This window comes from Nelumbo lutea, chromosome 3 (assembly GCF_056320005.1).
Source record: "Nelumbo lutea isolate HS-2025 chromosome 3, American lotus-T2T, whole genome shotgun sequence".
NCBI classification, from domain to species: Eukaryota; Viridiplantae; Streptophyta; class Magnoliopsida; order Proteales; family Nelumbonaceae; genus Nelumbo; species Nelumbo lutea.
In genome coordinates this window covers 27,154,717-27,176,160 of record NC_142686.1, presented here as the reverse complement: position 1 = coordinate 27,176,160, position 21,444 = coordinate 27,154,717, and the positions used below count along the sequence as shown (strand labels likewise).

The 21,444-nt window shown below is 35.5% G+C and overlaps 1 protein-coding gene and 1 long non-coding RNA gene across 2 annotated transcripts; one reads left to right on the top strand and one right to left on the bottom strand.

Annotated features, from left to right (window-relative positions):
- Positions 1-730: 730 nt before the first annotated feature.
- LOC148863818 (uncharacterized) lies at positions 731-2,684 on the top strand. The gene has a single exon (XM_088974936.1). It carries the CDS (start codon positions 1,211-1,213, stop codon positions 2,297-2,299), a length of 1,089 nt encoding a protein of 362 aa, XP_088831062.1. The 5' UTR covers positions 731-1,210; the 3' UTR covers positions 2,300-2,684.
- A 3,229-nt stretch (positions 2,685-5,913) lies between these two features.
- On the bottom strand, positions 5,914-20,519 carry LOC148863817 (uncharacterized). Its single transcript, XR_016109121.1, has 2 exons — positions 20,382-20,519; positions 5,914-6,682 (listed from the first exon to the last, which is right to left on the bottom strand). It is a non-coding gene; the product is annotated as an uncharacterized LOC148863817 (long non-coding RNA).
- Between the last annotated feature and the right edge of the window lie 925 nt (positions 20,520-21,444).

Sequence of the window (21,444 nt, the reverse complement as noted above, 5' to 3'; positions counted from 1 at the left end):
ATGCTTCTTTTTAGAAGATTCTACTAGAGGGGATATTCTTGCAATTATCTTAAAAAGTTTAAGAAGATAATAATAATTACAAAATTTTAGGGAGATTTTTTGTAATTATCAAATCATCTCCGGACTCAAAAGAAAATGCAAATCAACATTTAGGTTTTAATTGAGACGTGTAGCTGTAATTCATGACGGGTAGAGAGTGGATAGAAAAGTGAATAGTTCGTCTATAAAAATATCGGTGAAATAATATGAAGCCCGATACTGCAGCAGTAGTGTAAACACTGTGAACTGTTCATGGGCCTTGCCCGAAGTCAGCCTGTGAACAGGCCCAATGGAAACTGAAATTCATTGGGAACATTGTCAGCAATCCAAGTAGAGGAGAATCTTAAAAAAGCAAAAATTATGCAAACACCCTTAGAACACATTGCACATGTGTGTTAATTGAAAGAGAGGTATTCTCCATGTGCGGTTGGATGAACCAATCTTGCATTCAGTAAATCCCGTCTCATCTAACTGTTTGGAGAAAGACTAGTGAGTGGTGGTATTGCGTTAACCATTTCAACCTAACAAACAGAAAGCTGTGAATTGTTTGCAATGATTTGGGAGAGGTTTATGGTAGAATAATTCCTAGTTCAAAATCCCTAGTGTCTTTCTGCCAAGCCTTAATGAGTCCAAATGAGGCCCAACAAATTCACAATCCCTACATATTATGCTGTCACCTGATCAATGCATGAGAATCAACGTTAATTAGAGAAAATTGGTGGTTAAATTCTATAACATGATCACATACATACACAGTCCCTCAGGCCTCAGTTTTCATCATTCTCTTGACTCTTGCTCTTCTTCCTTGCCAAACAATCCATAGACCAACGACTACGAATTTTCAGCCCAAACCAGTTTCTTGGCCAACAACAACAAATCCTATCAAAATGCAAACCCCAATTAGAGTTCCGTAATCGGAACGGATGAGAAAATCCTAATTTCCTTCCAACGATGGATTCGAATCATCTCTAGTTACCCACCCCATTTGTAATGATCCAAATCTAATGGACATCTCTTTTACCAAAAAAAAAAAAAAAACTAATGGATATGAGGAGCAGTCTCACATGATTACGATGTCAATTGAAATATGAAACACTTCCTCCGAGGGCTTTTATATATCCCCAACCTCAACCATCAGCTCCAATAACAGCGAACGAAGTCGTTAAAAATCATGTCTTCCGTTTCATCCAAGACATCCTTCTTATTCGTCTTCCTAATTGCATCAGAATGCTCTGTCCACGCCGGAAAACGACATATCATCAATTTCCGATCGACGAATCTCTTCCCTGAAGGTGTCGCATGGGATCCAGCCGCCCAACACTTCGTTGTCGGCTCCTTGCATCACCAATCCATCATCGCCGTCTCCGACGCCGGCGTCGTCGAATCCCTAATCTCAGACCCCGAGCTTCCCCCTAACGTCACAATCCTTGGCCTAACTGTAGACTCTGTCAACCGCCGTCTTCTCGCCGTTATCAACGCCATGGAACCTCTCCCCAACTACAACGCTCTTGCTGCCTACGACCTCCGCTCCCGCAAACGTATCTTTCTCGCACCCCTAACTGACCCTGCCTCCTCCGACCGCCAGATCGCTAACGACGTCGCCGTCGATTATAAGGGCAACGCGTACATCACTAACGCTGCTGGAAACTTCATCTGGAAGGTCAGCGTAAACGGAGAACCGTCCATCTTCTCCAGATCTCCCCTTTTCACTTCTCAATACGTGGACCCCGATCAGCCTTACAGCTTCTGCGGCCTCAATGGAATTGCTTACCTCAGCAAGGGTTATCTACTAGTAGTCCAGAGTAACACCGGAAAGATGTTCAAGGTGAACGCAAACGACGGGACAGCGAGGCTGGTTCTGCTGAGAAAGGACTTGACGTTGGCGGACGATATCGCCGTTAGAAGTGACGGCGTTGCGGTGGTGGTTTCACAGCATAAAGCACGGTTACTCAAGAGCGACGACAGCTGGGGTGAAGCTGTGGTTTATGACGAAATCGTCCTTGTTACGGAGAGGTTCCCGACTTCGTTTGCAATTAGGGAGGGAGATAGGGCGTATGTGTTATATGGGCATGTGGACAAGGGCATTTCGGGGAAAGAAGAAAGGGAGGAATTCGGTATTGAAGAGCTGGAGTCGGCCAAGGAAAGTGAAGAGGAGGCGGTGTGGGTGTTTGTTTTGATTGGGCTGGGCTTGGCTTATTTCATGTACTGGAGATTTCAGATGGGCCAACTTATTAAGAACATGAACAAGAAAACGAATTAAGGCTGCTAATGCTGATTGCTGAGCCCACAGCAAGCCACAGATTCGGATTTGTGGGCATATACAATTGCCCATCCTTGGGAGTTGGGACGGGCATAGCTATGCTCGATGAAAAGAGGATGGGGGATAGGTAGGCGTATGTCCTCTCATCAGGTCCATCCGATGTGAGAAAGGTCAGAGGGTCCCACTCCCACATAGGCGATGTGCATCGTATGTTGTATGATTGCCGTGATGATGATTAAAATGTTGACGCTATCACGCTGCTATGGCTTGAATAGTGATGATGATTTCTAACTTATAAGGGGGTGTTTTGCCAATATTGATGATTTTGTTTTTCAAAACACAGAAAACAATAAAAATAAATTGCCGCATCAGCGGGATTCTCTCATGTCTCCTTTCAGTTTCAGCCCTAAAGACGAGCAACCCTTAACTATAAACATTAGATTAGATGATTTGTCTGAACAACAGAGACCCTGTTCATTGTGTTGCTGTGCCGACCTTTCACTTGGGAATTAGGATTCACTCACTCCATAGTTTCCCTAACAGTCAGTTGTGGCAGCCTTGCATGAAGGATGGGTTCCTGCCTGGCAAACAATGGTAGTGTGTGGCTTTAATTCAAAAAACAGATGCACAGAAAGTGAGAAAATCCAAAGATTCCTGAGCTAAGCTCTGCCTAGACCTTTCAAATCCTCTGCTATTTATAAGATAATTGCCAAGCAACATGAACAAAAACTGCAAAGAAGAATTCAGCAAGTTATGGTTGGAGCATGCACAACTCTGATCAACCAGAAGAGCTCAATCATATTTTATTCTTTTGCCCCTTTATGTTCTTCTACAGCCCTTTAAAAAAAGGCACCTCAGTACACGAGGCCGATGCAGGTCTGGCCTCTGGGGAGGTATAGATGTACACAGACTAGCTGAGCCAGAAAAATAGGTCCAGCTGATACCAAACAAAACCTGGAATACAGGTTGAAGCCAGGAATCACATCATCAATTAAATTAAGGTTATGTTTGGTTTGAAGGAAAATGCAGAGAAAGCTATACAAGGTTTGCAAAGGTTTTCTTACCGTTCCTTCTCTTTTCCTACTACTTTTTCCTTCAAACCAAACACATCCTAAAAGTCTGCAGGTCCTGATAGAAGATTGATAGCTAGCTAGAGTGCTAGGAACTGGCTTACAAGGATGGCAATGGCATGTCCCTATTACAGTGACATTTCAGGATCCATGTTCATAAGAGCTTGGCAAATGTTTTTGAGCCAGCTGCTAATCTAATCCTCTTTTTATCTGGTCTTGGAACCAGTATTGTGAGACAAGATCATACTGGCAGAGAAAAAACCAGATGAACATAATGGAATAGTATTTTAATGTAACCAGCCATATATTGAGAGTTGGTACAAAGCTTTAATGATGTCTCTATTATAATGCATGAAAAAGGTTGTGAGGAAGAATGTAAAGTAGAAGGTGAGTATTCACCGTTGTTCTCAGAGAAGATGGCATCGATGCCTCAAGGTAGAAACTCTTTTGTAAAGCTATTTGGAGAGGTGAAGAGATCAAATCATGCAACCAGGTGCTCCTGAAAACGAGAGGAACACTGGCCATTGGCAAGAGAAAAAATCAGATGAAATAGCTTCAGGGAAGGAGGTGGGGAAGGTGTAGCTCAGTTAATTAGGGCTCAAGACAAAGTATAGTGTCCAAGACACATCTGTACTTTAAATCGTAACAAAAAATGATGTAAATTCCAGATACAGCTACTAAATACATATGTAGGGCGTTTGCAATGTTTGTTACTTCAGAATGGTTACTTCCACCAGAGGTGCTTTTGGACTGTCTTGGGGTTTTGGTGGCAGAGGTGTTCTCTTCGGTGGTGGTGGAGATTGTGCTCTCACTCTGTCCATTGAGCCTTTTCACTTTAATTAATGATCTAGCATTCTCTTTTCATTATTCTATCTCCACAAACCACTGTTGTTTCCTTTCAGCCACCTAATTAGCACCTCTGAGTTCCCTTCAAGGACCAAGAATCCGATGTTTAGTTCTCTTGTTCTTTGGATTCTTTCCAGAACTGCTAGAATTTCAACCTTAAGAGAGTCACCCTCTCCGGCCTAAGAATATAGTAGTAATAATCCCAATCTCGTTCCTGAACATGCCCCCAATGCCAGAAGGCCCTGAATTCTTTAAGTTACTACCATCAAAATTCAGTTTTATGAATCTAGAGAGGTAGTTATTTTTTTTTCACTTTCTCAATAAGTCTGCCATGAAAAATTCTGAGAATAGCTCCATAGATTTCAGCCTATTCCTAAGTGTATTAGTTCTAGTAAAATTTTCATGATTTTTTCCTTGTCTAAAAAGATTCGTAGGTTTCTCTCTTTCCATATAGACTAACTAGCACACTGCCACCTTAATGCTTCTCTACATAACCTTCCCTCTTTTCTTAGGCCATATAAAGAAGGAAGGAATTACTGCAGGTGAAGATTGCATATTCCACCAAAGAAAAGCTTCAATATATACAGACATAGATACATTTAACATTGTTAGAGAAATAGGAGCATAAAGTTTGTGCTCAGAAACTTTACAATGGCATCGCTGTGTCATGAATTTGAAATCTGGAGTTGCAAACCAAAATGATTGCAGCTGATTTATAATATTACTGTCCCTGCATTGGAGAATAAAATTACTAAATATAGGTAATTCAACAAGACTTTGTGAAATTGAAGACCCTAATTTTAAATTCAATGGTTACCACTTAATCCACCCCCTACATTAGAAATAATGTATCCAATATCTAATCAGTATCATGATCATAGTTAGCCATCGGACTTATTTCTTATCTACGGACCTTTTTTGCTCAAGGCACTCTGTTAGGTGGGAATGTGGGATCCATCTGTAGCTACCTATTCTCTAAAAATTAAACACGTGGCAAATAATGGCCCTGCCAAGAATACAAATTATGTCTTATATGGGCCTTTGGGCCCCAAGATACTCGTAATTGAAAATACAAAAATTACAACGGACCAAGGAATGATATTGGTTGCTGAAATACAAGAGTGGATTTAGGTCCATATAACAGTGTAATTTGATATCATCCTAAGTCATCTGGCAAAGTTAGAATTAGTTGGAAACGAATCAGAAGATGGGATTGCTACTTGGCGGGTACTTGACAGCCTCTTTTTCTGGATAAAGCAATGATTGGTACTTGGCATGATTTGACCGGACCCCACCAAGGGTACATGGTCCATATCCATACATCATCTAAATCTAAATATATGACAAGCGGTGACAAGTGACAAGTTAACTGCATCAGACTGCTGGTAGTCTACACTCTACAGAATTTATTATACAATTTGAGAGGCAGTGAACTGAAGAGCGGAGATCTCAAGAGGATTAAACCTAACTGACTCGGGAGTTAAATCAGGTTGGTACTACTACCACCCGGCCCAAACATGGGACACTAAGCTTCCAACTACAGTGGTTTCAGGTATGATCATATAAGATAGATTAATTACATGCACTCAAGTATGTGCAAAAGCAGGGTCTTTGCTTAGAAGCCTCACCAATTTATTTCTTCAAACCCAAAACAAAGCAAAGGTATGAGAGCCAAGAATCAACCAGTATATATCTCTCTGTCTAAAGCATTCATTAACTGCAATTTATTTAATACCAATTATATACCTAGCTAATATAAATGATTTTTTTTACCAATTAGAATATATATATGAACCAATCTTGTGTTTATTGATTTGAATCTTTCTTCCCTTCTAAGCCCTTTCTTTCTTCACAGTTCACACTTAGCAGCAGCTAATAATTGTAATTATTGTAACCAGTGGGGTCGAATCAAGCCGGTAAAGTGTCAACACCAAGACAATGTTGCACGGCTAAATGAGGCTCCCTGACCGGAGATCGACAATCGGTGACCCTGGGGAAGATTCATTCAGCCTTCAAGTTCAAACTTCTTAAGCTAATAATACCTGAACTCTGAAAAGACCCAAGTGAGTCAGCATGCATGACTGGTCTAGCACGGTCCCTAAGAAAAATAAGACCTCTCCCATTCCTGTTATAAAGGGAAGTAGTGCTCATTCAATTTTGCTCCAGACAATTAATGGTGGGTGTTCCGTAATTCATCATAGTAAGGCAGGACAATTGCGTATCTCTCCTTTTCTCAATCCTGGATTTCTGGTTTCTTGTTAGATCTCTCGTCTCCTTTTCAACTCGATCGGTTTTCTTGTATGTATATATATATCCATGAAAATGGCAACGCCTCTTCTTCTAGACCTATCCATGCAGAAGTCTCCATTGTTGCCAGCAACAGCAACCTTCCTCTTCATCCTGGTTGCAGTCTTCTCGGCGATTTCCCTGTTAATATTTCTATGTGCCTCCCGCGGGAAGTCAAGATCTAGGAGAGAAGAAAGAGAGATCACTGTGTCTTCTAGTTCTAGCAACTGTAAGAAGTTTGTATCGAATTTAAGCAACAATTTTACTGGTAAAGCTTTATCGATGACGAAGATGATTTCTTGGAGGAGAAAAGTAGAGAACGATGATGAGGATGATGGTAGTGATGAGGTGGCTATTTGGAAGAAGACAATCATGATTGGGGGACGTTGTCGTCCACTGGAGTTTTCTGGAAAAATTCTCTATGATTCTGAAGGAAATCTTCTGCCTGAATCACCACGTAAAAATAACAGCAATAATACTAAAACGTCTTTAGGAGAAAATCCTGATGATATCTTCTGTCAAGCTTGACGACTGATTTTTGTGGGTTGGCTATATCTCTATAAATTGGATTTATTTCTTCTTAAAATCTGATATAATTTGAGTGAGTTTTTTCGGAAATATGAGATGATGTTAGTGATATTAGCTAGAAGGTTTTGGAAACGCTAAATTTAGCGTTTAATTTTTAACTAAATTCTCTAATAATCCAATGATTTCAGTTTTAAAGGTAATTGATCGGTGTTGCTTTTGGTTCAGTTTAGGGTACAAATTGTTCTCTATGCAAATCGAATCTTGTGTTTTATTTATTGCGGTTTTCAGTTTAATTAATATCTTAAATAAGAAAAATCTAAACTGTTACTATTAAGGGTTCGTCATTCTCTTCCATCCTGATGAAGAAGGGTAGAATGAACTTAGGCTTTGTTGGAATATTGACTACTGAGGTAGGAGTACTCCTATTAATTTCCTTGGAGTCATAATCCAGTTATATATGTAGGTTCAGAACTTCCAAATAACAAGATGATGGTTTTGAGGATTGAATAGTGACAATTTAGATATGTGAAATGCAGCAAAGATGATGATCATGACGTTGATCTGGGTAGAATGATATATATATATAATAACAATATTGCATGGTGATGCAGATGTGAATTAACGAATTTCTACAAGATGATGCTATATATTTTGTAGTTCATATATATAGTTCTAAACAATGTAAACAATTTGCAATAACAACTTGTACAACTTTGAATAATTAATTCTAGATGGAAAATGAACAAAAGTGCCCTAATAACAAATATTGGTTCTGAAATTGAATAAGGGCATCCGACTGGAAATTTTCCAAATAAGGGAACTAAGAGTAATTAGGTCATTTAAAATGATTGTGCTTTAGATATTAGGAGATTGATTAATTTCTTGTTTGTTTGTATAATGTATTTTTCTTTTGCGTTTTTTGCTTTGCGTTGGGTGAAAGGATGAGGTTGTGCTTGTTGTTGGATTTTGGGTTAAGATTTGCAACATCTTCCCCATGCCCAGTAATTTTTTCCTCGATCCCTCTTGATAATGACTAATAAAATTTAGGGTAAAGAACTTAAATATACTTTGAGTTTTTCAAATAGACTTGGGCTATATTTGGCGAATAAGTGATTTGAGAAATAAGTACTTATTGCAGTTTGGCGGATCCTTTCCCAAACAACTTATACTTATTTTAAGTATTTATTGGGGTTACACTGTTTGGTGAGCCACTTAACCAAGAAGTGTTTATTTTCGTGGAAATTATATTTTTAGGCCTTATTTTACAAATGCATATAAATGTTGTTATTGGAATATTAAATACAAGGTTTGATTATGATATGGAAAAGATATGATATTTGAAAAACTTATGACTAGTCAACTAGAATCATAAATGCCTTATCAAAATTCAAGGATGGGTTTTGATTGGTCAAAACTCTTCCCATACCACATCTTTCCCACATCATAGATTTTCCCTTACATTAAACTATTTTCACAGAAATGACAACTATATCCCTCAAGACACACAAGGGCCCACATGTCATGCACATGAAAGTACATGTGGATCAACATGGCACTATTAACAACAAAAAAAACAATTATAATATCATTAACCAAGTTATATTATCATTAAGGGAAAATTCCCAATTAGTACCCTGTAGTTTGGGTTTCTAGTGTTACTTTAGTCCCCGAACTTTAAAATACGACAATCCAATGCCCGAACTTTCAAAATGTGAGAATCCAGTACCTACCATTAATCAGTAGTTAATTTGTCGTTAAGTGACATTTGAAAATGACACAAATGCCCTTTGAGTGTCATTTAATTTTCTTTATCAACCATCTAAATGTTGACAAAAAATTAACAGTCCCAAATCCTTGTTTCTTCGATTCAAGAAATTTGGGGTTACGCTTGAGTGTGCATTCTAGTGACCCCAACTTTCATGAATAGAAGAGGCAAGGATTTGAGACTATTAATTCTTTTTTTGTCAATGTTTGGATATTTGATAAAGAAAATTAGATGACACTCGAAGGGTATTTGTGTCTTTTTAAAAAGTCACTTAATGGCTGATTAACAGCTAGCTAATGGCAGGTATTGGATTGTCACATATTGAAAGTTCGAGTACTGAATTATCGCATTTTAAAGTTTGGGGACCAAAGTGACACGACCCAAAGTACAGGGTACTAATTGAAAATTTTCCCTATCATTAACAATAATGAGTATTTAACAAATAATATTAATAATTTAATATTAAAACCAAGAAACAATAATAATTCAAGCACCAACAAATAATCCTAATAGTAAAATAAATATTAATAACAATAAATCATATTTTGGTTATCTATATTACTGTTAACAACAACGTTATGTATAAATTAAAATGGATAATAATAATTATGTTAACAAAAATAAATAATAATAATATATTACTGTTAACATTATGTAGAAAAAAAACAACAATGATAATAACGGTATTAATAATAAATAATTTCATATAGTAACTATAGTAATTCTGTACAAATACCAATATCATAGCAAAAAAATGAAAAAAAAAAAATCAAAATCAGATTACAATTCCATTCATGTAACCGAAGTAACATTCCAATAACATATCAAAAAATGAAAAGAAAAAAACAATTCAAGCACCGAAATTCCAATAATATTCCATTAACATGTAATAATTTTTGCTTTTTTTGCTAACAAAAGCAAGTTGTGTAAAAACATTCAGGTAATGGAATTTTTATTCAAGTAATATGCAAAAACTTCAAAAGAACTATCAAATGGTTCGTATTTTGCTATGAAACTAAAAAAAAAACAAAAAAAAAAACAAAAAACTGATTAGAATTAATGGCTCAGTTATATTCTACTTCTACAGCTTGAAATTAGTCACGCAAGGTATTGTATTGGGAATTTTATCATTTTTTGGTCTAATTGAGTCTACAATATAACTAGTGTTCTATTAAGATGTTGAATCATCGGGATCTTTTTGTATTTTGAATAAAATTTATTATTTTTATCAAAGTTTACCATTTTGGATGTGGAGTTTGAGCCAAAATAGGTGGCGACTCAGAATCTATTAATGCTTGTAATGTTCGAATTGGAAGAGAAGATAGAAGAGAAGCACCCTGCAAGCCAAAACAGCTAGACTCAAAAGACGTAAGACTCTACAAATTTACGTCACCACCTAAAGCACTGCAAAACACACCAAGGACACCTAAAATGGAAAAACCACCAGATATCAGCAATAACAACTGGACCAAAATCAGATCCACCACGCTTAATTGATACAACAAGCACACCACTAGAGATCTCAAACACACTACACTAACTTTTTTCCTACACTTTCTTGTGATAAAGTTGCGAAAAACCCCTGAAACAATAGATAGAATGGCGCAAGAAAATAAGGCAAAACAGAGATGCTGAGCAACAAGAGAAGAGAAGAAAAGCATAGTACACAAAAATTTAATTTATGTGATTTGGCCTTTGGCCTATATCCATTGGAAATGAATTGGAGGAGTAGAAATCCAATAAAGAAACAGTAATGGACTACAAGTTAGAGCAGCCTCTCACAAACAAAACCCTAATTCCACCTCCGCATGGAATGACAATGGGGCATGTTCGGGAGGGAGGCCTCCCCCATCCCTGACCCTAATCCCCATTGGGGATAAAAGTTATCCCTTCATCCTAGATCCCTGATAGAGATGGATTTCCTGTCCGGAATCCAAATTCTCAAAAAAATTCAATCAAAACTTTTTTTGAAAATGTATTTATTTAAGGTGATGTTTGGCATTGATGTTGTTTTCTAAGAAAACAATGCCATGTAAATGCCACATTAGAGAAAGCGGTGTTTCAAAAAACATCCTCTTGTTTGATATCAATTTTCCAAAAAAACAGACTATGCACGCCTTGGAAATCGAAAAAGTGTAGTCTGAAGCAATGCCAAATTCAATGTTTTATGAGAAAACGATACATTGTTGCCAGCGGTGCAATGATCCGACATCATCTTGGACATCGGACAATATAAACCAATGCTAAAAATGGTTCTACAGCACTGATACCAAACAAAACCAATGTGATATCATCGGTTCCAAACAAAAAAATAAGTGTTTACAACTCCACATGGCCAGTACCATTTTTATGAGAAAACAGTAAGGCGTTCCCTGCACTGATGCCAAACACCTACTAAAATAAAAGAAATTTTCAAAACATAAATAATATTTTAAGTATATTTTGATATATATTTAAATACAAATAATTTATATTATATGTATAATATATATTTAATATATATAATCAGGGCTAGGGCTGGAAATTCATTCCCCTTCCTCATCCTCGTCCCTCCCAAAACAATCTTCACCCCCAACCCTATTAGATCGGGGAAATCGGATACCGGAAATTGCCATCCCTACCCCCACATCCACCATAGATTTCAATGAAGTTTTCCCTTTGAATTTTTCTCCACAAATGTGTCGGATTGGATCATGAAACGGGCCACAAACTAAAATTGAAAACACGATTCAAGAAATAAGAATTTTTGTTTTTCTCAGTGGCTTCTCTCTTGTATGTAGGATTCAAGAATAGTCTTATAATTATGCTCGAAGAAGACCGTTAATCTTATTCTATCTTCTCATGCTTAATGTTACAACACTTTTTTATCGGGGTTTCAAAGGATTGCACTAAAGAGAACCAAAGTTTAATCAGATTAATAAATCAAACTTGGAAATTGATATACTTGAGCAAAAATAGGTGGGAGATGCATAATTATTACCAAATGTTAGTGATGGGTCTCATTTCAAAAGCCTCATCAATTATATTATTCATAAGGCACCCATTGGATTGGCTTGTTCCCATATTATTACAATTTAACTCCATTAACTTACAAGAAAGGTTTGGCATTTTTTGTTCAAACAAATGTGGTCGTACCAATCTGACTATAAGAAAATATTGTAAGTCAGACCTACAGAGAGAAAGCAAATCTGGTTCTCCCATGGGAATCCCGATTGAACAGTATTCAAATGCACATGAAACCTTGAAGTAGCCATGTAACATGAGAATATTGAAAAATATGTTCAATATCTTTAAGAAGCTATAACATCGTTTCATCACCATAATCCTTTTAAAGACTTGTTTAAGAAGAATCCTAATCAAGGATCTAAGCAAAACTAGTGCTCAAGAAGAGGCCCAGAAAGAATTCAAATGATTAGAACAAATGGTTAAATTCTGGTTCTATGGCCACCATTCTTCTACTTATCAAGTTGTAAAGTTGATTAGGTAATACAATCTTCAAACTTTAAGACAATATATAATTAATGTATAGGGAAATTAAAAAAACATTATTTCTTGATCACTTTTGGGAGCTATTATTTTAAAATGTTCTATTAACAATGTAAATGAAATATAAAATTTAAAACTAGATGGGAAATAAAACCATTTTCCCATTCAGGCAGCAAGCCAATGATTTAACCATCTAAGTCAAATGGTTCAATCCATTACTCTCATAATTAAATAATAAATTTAAAAAAATAGTTAGAGATATAAAAATTGGTACATATCTGATGTCATATATTAATTAGTGTCATAAAATAAATCATTTTTATTAATGATTAAAAAGGAATACAAAACTTAAAACTAACATGGAATTGTTTTTATTTTTGGTTTGGGTCATGGCTAGTAGTTCAACCATCAAAGTAAAATGGGTCAAACAATGATGTCATGATTAAATAATAAAAATTTAAAAATAGATAGCATTAAAAATATAGAAATTTTATAAAAAAGTTGATCATCACATCTATATATAATATTGTATATTCATCATTCAACAAAATAAGCGTGACAAATCAAATTCTTTTTATTAATGATGGAAATAGAATGAGAAATTTAAAAATAACTCAGCAGTGAAATTACTTTTCTATCAAGGTGTCTTGTTAGCAATTCAATCATCCAAATCAAATGAGTCAACTTACAATGTTCTAATTAAATAATAAAATTATAAAAAATAAAAAAACAACGTAAATTTGAAGAAATATTCACACATCTCTAATGTTATCTAGCCATCATAATAAACAAAATAAGTGTGATAAATAAGAATTATTTCTATTGATTATGAGAATGGGATAGGGGATTCAAAAGTGACTCGAAAATAAAATTGCTTTTCATTTAGGTGGCTAGTCAACAATTCAGCAATATACGTCAACCTATTAGATCATAATTAATTAAATAATAAATATTAAAATTATATACAAATTACAGAAAACATAGAAAATTTATAAAAAAATTTGGCACATCCCCAAAATTTTGCATTCTTCTTCAAAAAAAAAAAGTGCCATAAACAAAAGTTATTCTTATTGGTGATGGAAATGGAATAGAAAATTCAAATCAATGCAAAAGCTAAACCATTTTCCATCTAGGTCAAATTGGTTAACCCATGATATCATAAATACGTAATAAAAATTTAAAACTATAATTTACAAAAAAATACAGAAATTTATTAAAAAACATGGTCACATCTCTAATATTATATATTCATTATAATAAACAAAATTTAGTGTGACAAATATATAAAAATATAAAACTATAGAAATCTAACAATTAAAAAAAAAAGATAGAAAAAATACAGAAACATATAAAAATTTTGCAGAAATATTTGAGCACATCTTTATAATATTATCAATTCATCACATTTTGCTACCAAAAAGAAAATCTATTCATCATATTAAACAAAAGTAATTAGTTATTTTATTAATGATGTAAATGGAATACAAAATTTAAACTAACTAAAAAGTTAAAATGTTTTCCCATCTAAGTGGTAGACCATCCATTCAATTGTCTTGATCAAATCGGTCAACACATGATGTCATATTTAAATTTTAAAAATTAAAATCAAATAATAATACAAAAATTATAGAAATATACAAAGTTGATAGACAAATTTGTGTACATCTCTAATATTATTATAATAAAAATAGAAGCGTTATGAAAAAGAATTATTTTTAATAATGATGGTCATGCTATAAAAAATTTAAAAATTTTAAAAATAGAAAATGAAATTGTTTTTCCATCTAGCTAGAAAGTTTTTTGTTCAATTATCCATGTTAAATAGGTTAACCTAGGATGCCATAACTAAATAATAAAAAATTAAAAAAAAACAGAAATAAATATATATATATATATATATATATATAATTTTAGAAATATCTTCAATATTGAATATTCATCATATTAAACAAAAATGAGTGTCATAAATAAGAAATATTTTTATTAATGATAGAAACAGGATACAACATTTAAAACTTTCTAGAATCATAACCATTTCTTCATCCATGTGGTAAGCCAACGATTCAGTTATAATTAAATGGGTTGATCCATGATGTCAATTAAAAAATGACAATTTGAAAAATATATGGAAATAGATGGAAATTATTGCTATGAATGATGGAAATGGCTAAAACACAAAAAGAAAAAAAAAGAAAATAATTAATTTTTGACTAATTACCTGTTGACTAGGTTAAACAGACAGGTTATTTAGCCAAATAGGTCATCATGTTGTTGAGCAATTTAATATCTTCTTATTCTTTTTTTTTTTTTTTTGTTTTTTGGCAACAAGAGGGTGGATTGAAACAAACTCAAAAATGATTCTCTTTACCTGACAAGTCAATCAATTTAACCATCAAGGACATGTTTTGGGATTTTACAAACCATATTTTGATTAAACCCAACCCTCCCTAACTTGTAAACTGAATTTACTAAAATGCCCTTATTTTGATAGTTTATTGCTTACATATAATAGGAAATTATTATTTAGTTTATTAACTTTACTAATTTTTACTAATTTAAGCTATTAAATGTGGATTTTGGACCTGACCCACGCCACTCAAATGCAGGGAGGGTAGTGTTTGGGAGAATTTTTCATTTTCATGCGTGGCAAGGATTTGAATTATGGTACGGTATGGGTTGGGAGGTTGTGGAGGCGGGGAGGGTTTGGAATTTAAAAATCCTCCCCAAACCCGCCCCGTTTTCATCTCTATATGGAATGATGGAAGATATGTAGCATTGGAAAGTTGATCTAATTCAACCTGTAAGGAGAATTTTGGAACATATCTAGTCAATTCAACAGCTAATTAATCCTTCTCATCATTAAACTACCATTGACATTCACTTTTGTGTTGGTATAGCTTAAAGGACAGATTTATAGGGCTTCCTTTCATATGCAAAAACCATTCAGATTTCTGGAACTATTCAAACTAAAAGCTTAAGCTCTTAGGTGATGTCCCTAGATACGTTTGCATTCTCTAACATGCCTCCTCAGGCAAAATCCCATTAAGCTTAAAGCATAGACAAGTAAAGGCCTACCCATGCCATGTGCTTTAATTGATTATAGTGCAGGAAACAAGGATTTAACACTAGTAGATTTGTTCATGGGTCGGGCTTGGACTTGGCTTTTGCCAAAATTTGATAGGACCGGCCTGAAGCCCGAGCCTGATATAGTGTAAAGTCATCCCCGAAGCCCGGCCCATAAACAGGTCTAAACACTAGCTAGACCACTTGGTCAAACAGGCTCTATACCATCTTAAAAAACGTTCAACCTAAAAGTTTAAACTGTTAGGTGAGATCCTTGAATCTAGCAAGTAAGATCTAGTTATAAGTTGACTCTAACAAGCAACACAGAGACACTTGAATCCTCATCAACTTAAAGAAAGAAAGCATTATGAAAACTCAGAGGTTCTACAAAAAATCGTCTTTCTTAACTTATATGAAGGTGCTCTATAGATGGAATTACTGGGAAAAGTTCATGAAAGCCTTCCACATTAAGACAAGAACCAAATTAATCTGCATTCCAAGCTAAAGAAAATACCAATTAAGACAGTCTGAGTGGATCTATCCTCTCCTAGCTAGCTAAAAAATACTGAAAACACAGTGACTAATTGGTTCATTTGAATAGCCTCTCTTGTAGAACTTCTACAAGGAAAAAGATGCCATAGTTTTCTCAAATTTTACTTTTAACCAGGTCTTGGCTAACAATGGGAAATATTGTAAGTTAGTATGTAGTAGTCAAAATGAAATATTTGCAAAAGAACGATTGCATGAAAAGAATAATATTCAACTGAAATAAAGACAGTGTGATTTAGTATATACCTGAAAACTGTTGATAAGTGAAAATCTTTTGAAACGTAACCTTTATCATCTCATCCGTTCAACATTGATACAACTGAATTGAAGGAGCAGTAGGTGTTGATTTTCATGGAAATCCTTGGCAAGCATACAGCCCTTGCTTAGACCTCAAATTCATTGCTTGATCGACCTTAAACAATGTCCCCAATGGGTGGTGGGTCGGGTCTATTAATTATTCAAATACGTGCTTTTCAATGCACATACACCACACCACCCTCATTCAAGTCTTCTGAATATAGTGGACGAATGGTGGATCCACTCCCACCATAAATATTCTACTTTATATTAATTATTATGATTTACTACCTCTACCATTACCATTCTAGTAAGCCTAGCTACAAGTTCATCTCTGTCATGTTCTAATACATATCATATATGTGCATATGTGCATGTATGTATTTGTCTACATAATAATTGATTTGATTTGGATTTTGTGCTGTTTGAAATTTTGAAACAAGTAAACACAATTCCACCCTTACTCTATATATAATAATAACTTAAAATGCAAACCCAAATCTAAGTCCTATCAATAATCACTAAAATATTAGAGTTGGATTGATTACTTCATATTCATTGGACTCACTCAGACAATTGATCACCCTAAGGCATCACTCTGCATCTAGCTAATTAATATAATTCAACCCCCACGACTTGTAGGTAAAATCATGACTAATTAACTCCTTGTATCAACCTTACATGGTAGTAGGTCTGGTGGACCGATCACAAGTCAAAACTCAGAAATTAGTAGGTAAGATCTCTAATTTTATTCACAAAGCTCTATATACTTAAAATTTTAAATACAATCCACCCAGTGACTCTAATAAATTAATTCAACGTTACACCAGATGAGTCAACATAATTCCAACTCAGGATGATAATTTAGGACCTGGCCTGGCCCGGCCAGCCTAGACCTGCACATAATGTAGGTTTGGCTCGGGCCAAGTAAGCTCTAGGCTTGCTCAACCCTACTCGGCCTGGAAACTAAATTATGATTTACTACTTTATTCCATATATATGCATATATAAATGATGTCTGGCCTGGACCAGCCCAGAACTGAAATTCTGAGACCGAGCGGACCTGAAATCTATCATGACCATGTAAAAACCCGGCTCATGATCCTGGTTCGGCCCAGCGCATGGTCATCCCTAGTTCTAGCACAGATCAAAATGACATGATCCCACAATGACCAGAACCCATTTTGAGACTTGGCCGAGCTAACACAGCAGAATGAACTGACCAACATAGTTTTGGAAGTTTCAAAACAATCATATTTCGGGATGTCAGTGCATTGGGTTCCGTACTGTTTTGCTTCCACTGGTCCACCCTAACTTGACTCTCCAGTTCGTCCTTCATCTGAACTACTTAACCGAACCCGACTTAATGAAATGCAATTCCCAAACCACCCTAACCATTATATATATATGAGTCAACCCGATCCGACCCAACCCACAAATTATTAATTACAATTTTTGTGTGATTGTCCTATCATTTTTTTTTTATGTTATGATGAATATTAAATAGTATTTTTATTACATTTTTATAGCATATTTTGAAAACTCAAGAAGGATTAAAAGTTTTCGTTGTGGGCTGACTAGGCTATTCAAATTTTATTTCACATAGTCAAAACACTTGGCTGCAACGGCCATTGAGGGCCAATGTCCAACTAGATAAGATTAAAAGTGATAGATTTCTTATTTATATGTACAAAGAATACTAAAAGTAAATAGAAGGGGTAAAAACAGGCTTTTTTTCTTAGGGCTTAGTGTGGAGTTTGTGTTTGTGTAAGTGGGGATATCATGGTCTAGTGGGTGAAAATGATGAAATACGACTGTGACCAGGGTTGAAGTATTGGGACCTTAACCCAAATAAATCTTCCTCAAACCTGACAAAATTCCTATACCTATAAGGTCAAGTCAGATTTGCCATTTAACCTTATTCATTGACACTCTGATCATAGTAAAATTATCAATATTTATAAGGTCAAAACTTTCCATTTCTTCAAATACAAGTCACCAGCCTCCCCAAGCAAGTATGCCAGCTATGTCAGAGTGCTGGAGGTTTATGTTCATGCTTCAATTCACATCATGATATACTAAGGGTCCAGAGGTTTACAGTTAGAATTGAAATCGGAATCAAAATGTTTTGAAATTGGAATCAGAATGATCTATTTCCATAGTCTGTTTAATTCAAACAGGAATCAGAATGAGAATTGAAATCAGCTAAAATGGGATTTCCTTCTAAAGAAAAGTGGAGAAAATGAACCCTAAATTATATGATTAAATCTCCCCACAATATAGAGGAGCCAACAATTTAGATTACGGACTACTGAACATTTGTATTGCATAAACATTGCTTATATTGCAGAAATTGGTCTGCCAACAATTTTCACCCAAGAAATTTAGCTAAAGGGGCGGGGTTCAAAACTAGAGTATCCAGAATCTAATCTCTCAATATTATATAATTGAGATGATGCTAACATAGGAACGATAAATATCTCATTCTAAAACCAATAGGTTTTCAACTCAAAAAATAAAAAAGTAAAAAAGAAATGAATCTTTTTTAAGTAAAGAACTTTGGCAGACCCTTGCTTTGAAAAGAAGAGAACAGAAAAAGAAAAAAAAATCTTAATTTGTTCATGGAAGGTGATGGCCCCATCTATCAATATGATTTATGAAATAAAAATTATAGTTACCACTAACAATTTGGTGTAGTATGATCATCTTCCACATTATTGGTATTAGTATACAAAATAATTGAAATACTCCTTTCCATTAATGCCCTTAATTTTGTCTCCTCCTGTATGCATGGTACCCTAAATGAGCTCAACTTTATCCTGCACAACTACATGGTAATTGTACCCTCTCATTTATGTCCTCAACCTATTGAACCGTAATTTTCAAGGATGGGCCAGCCTCATCATCTGCCATAATAAAGTTCAAGATGAAACATGTTCAGACCCTTTAGAAGGGTGAGACGACCTTAGTTAAAAACCTTTCTAACAATCTAACATCATCTTAATAAGTACATGCATTGCATTATGGATACACTCCTTCATTCTTTCCCATCACACCACAAAATCTACCCCAAACCTATACAGTAAGTATGTTCATATAAAGATTAAATAATTATAGTTATACAATAACTATAATGAAGAAATCTTCCTTTTTGCATGCATCCTCCAGTTAGGTCGTTACTCGATCTTGGTCCTAACTAGTTATTGTGGCTCTTCTGAGGGGTGGCCTGGATATAATCCTAGCTTTTTTTTTTTTTTTTGTATTTTGTTTACAGAAAGTGGTTTTGGTCTCAGACCTAATTGATACTCGTGTTCTAAGTACACTTGTGATCAGCACAAGATTTTACCATTGCACCGTGCAAGAAGTAGCACCCTGTGCATCATCCGGTTGCGCTCTACTATAATTAATATATATATATATATATTATTAGCATGGTTTTAACCTTATATTTCCATGGTTTCTGCTAAAATTCGATCAAGCCGACCCTCTGTCTAATCCTGACGACACTTTTATGTACCATATGGACAACAAGATTGAGCTTGATCCTACTTCCTAGCCATGACATGCAAGTAGTGATAGAATTAAAATATATATATATATATATATATATATATATATATATATATATATATATATATATGAATCCCCATGAGAATTCAGAGAACATATCGGCTCTTGTCCTTGTGAGTAAAACCAAATATCTTGTTAGGGGATTTAAATCAATCAGCTGCTGCCTGCAGCCTAGCCCCCTCTATCGAGGCAAGGACATACAGAGAGCAGCCACATGAGTATATATCCTGGGTAATTATTAACACACACACACTGAAACGCCTTCTGTTATATTCAACAATATAATCAACATATATATACACGATTTTCATTGCATGCATTAGAAAGAAACTAAACAGGCAAGCCTAGAGATAAATATGATAAGAGTTAAATAGGATTGCAGTCATCAACCCACGAAAGATATATAGAGATACAGAGATTGAGAGAGAGAGAGAGAGAATCAGAAATAACGTAATTAGGGTTTGATGGAAGTTGGAACATGGTAGACATATCGATAAGTTCAAGGTCGAACAGACAACGAAACAGAGGTCGATCTGCAAAAGGCTGTCTAGTTGACAAGGATAACATGGAAACCACTCACCTTTCATCCGATCGACAGATACCCATAACATCTTATACCAACCTCTTAGTAACGACCAAGGACTGCCACAGTATTAAGTACTCCTCCAATTGAACCAACAACCATCGAGGAAAAAGCAGTGTCGACCGACCATCAAAGTCCATCGGAAGTCCGAGGAGGCGTCTGGTACGGGGAGTGTTCAGTGTTTGGGTCCGAAGAGATTTTTATAGAGCTTTTTTCAGGATAGAGGCGTTCAAGTGTTGACGCGTGGGAGTGTTTACATGTTTGTAGTGATGCATCCATATTCCATCCCAAGAAAGGGAGGAGAAGAAGGAGCTTTGACTCACGGATGGTATAAACGGGAGCGTCCGGCGCGTGTGATCGAGCTCGTAAGTCGTAACAACCTCCCCTCCTTCCCCACCCCAACACACGCAGAAATTGGGACTTTGAGTTTCGAGTGTGCGAATACTATATGCGTAAGACAGACAAGGAGAGAGAGGCTGTAAATGAGCCAAGCCTAAATCAGAATTGGAGCTCCTTTGGCTAAACGAATATGAGTCAAGCTTCACGAAGATTAACTCTGAAAGGATAACTTTGCTCATATACCAGTCACAAATAATATAGATATTACTCATGAGCTTTAAAAAGAAAACATGGTTGCAAATGGCTTTTATGACCCTAATATGAAAAAATAAATAAATAATAAAAAACTCATAAAATAAAAGCAGCCAAGACTGATCAGTTTGGCTAAACTGAGGCTGAGCTCAAGTATATCCGTGTATGTAGAGAGAGAGAGAGAGAGAAGGGCTACAAATGAGCCAAGCCTAGCTAAAGTAGAGCTAAACCAGTATGAGCCAAGCTCCACGGAAATTTAATTACTCTAATATCCGAATATTCCGTTAAATAAGAGCAGCCACGCCTGATCAGTTTGGCTAAAATGAGGTTGAGCTCAAGCTTCAGGTAACAAGCTCGAGTTGATCAGGCAGAGGCTCTGCTTAGCTCAGCTCACAGTCACACTCCTTACCTGTTTATTTTTTAACAGAGTGAGAGAGAGGGGGGGTAGATGTGCTCGTGGGATTCTGAAGCGCCGATGAACAAAAACATGGATAGTTTGTGCGGGACGACC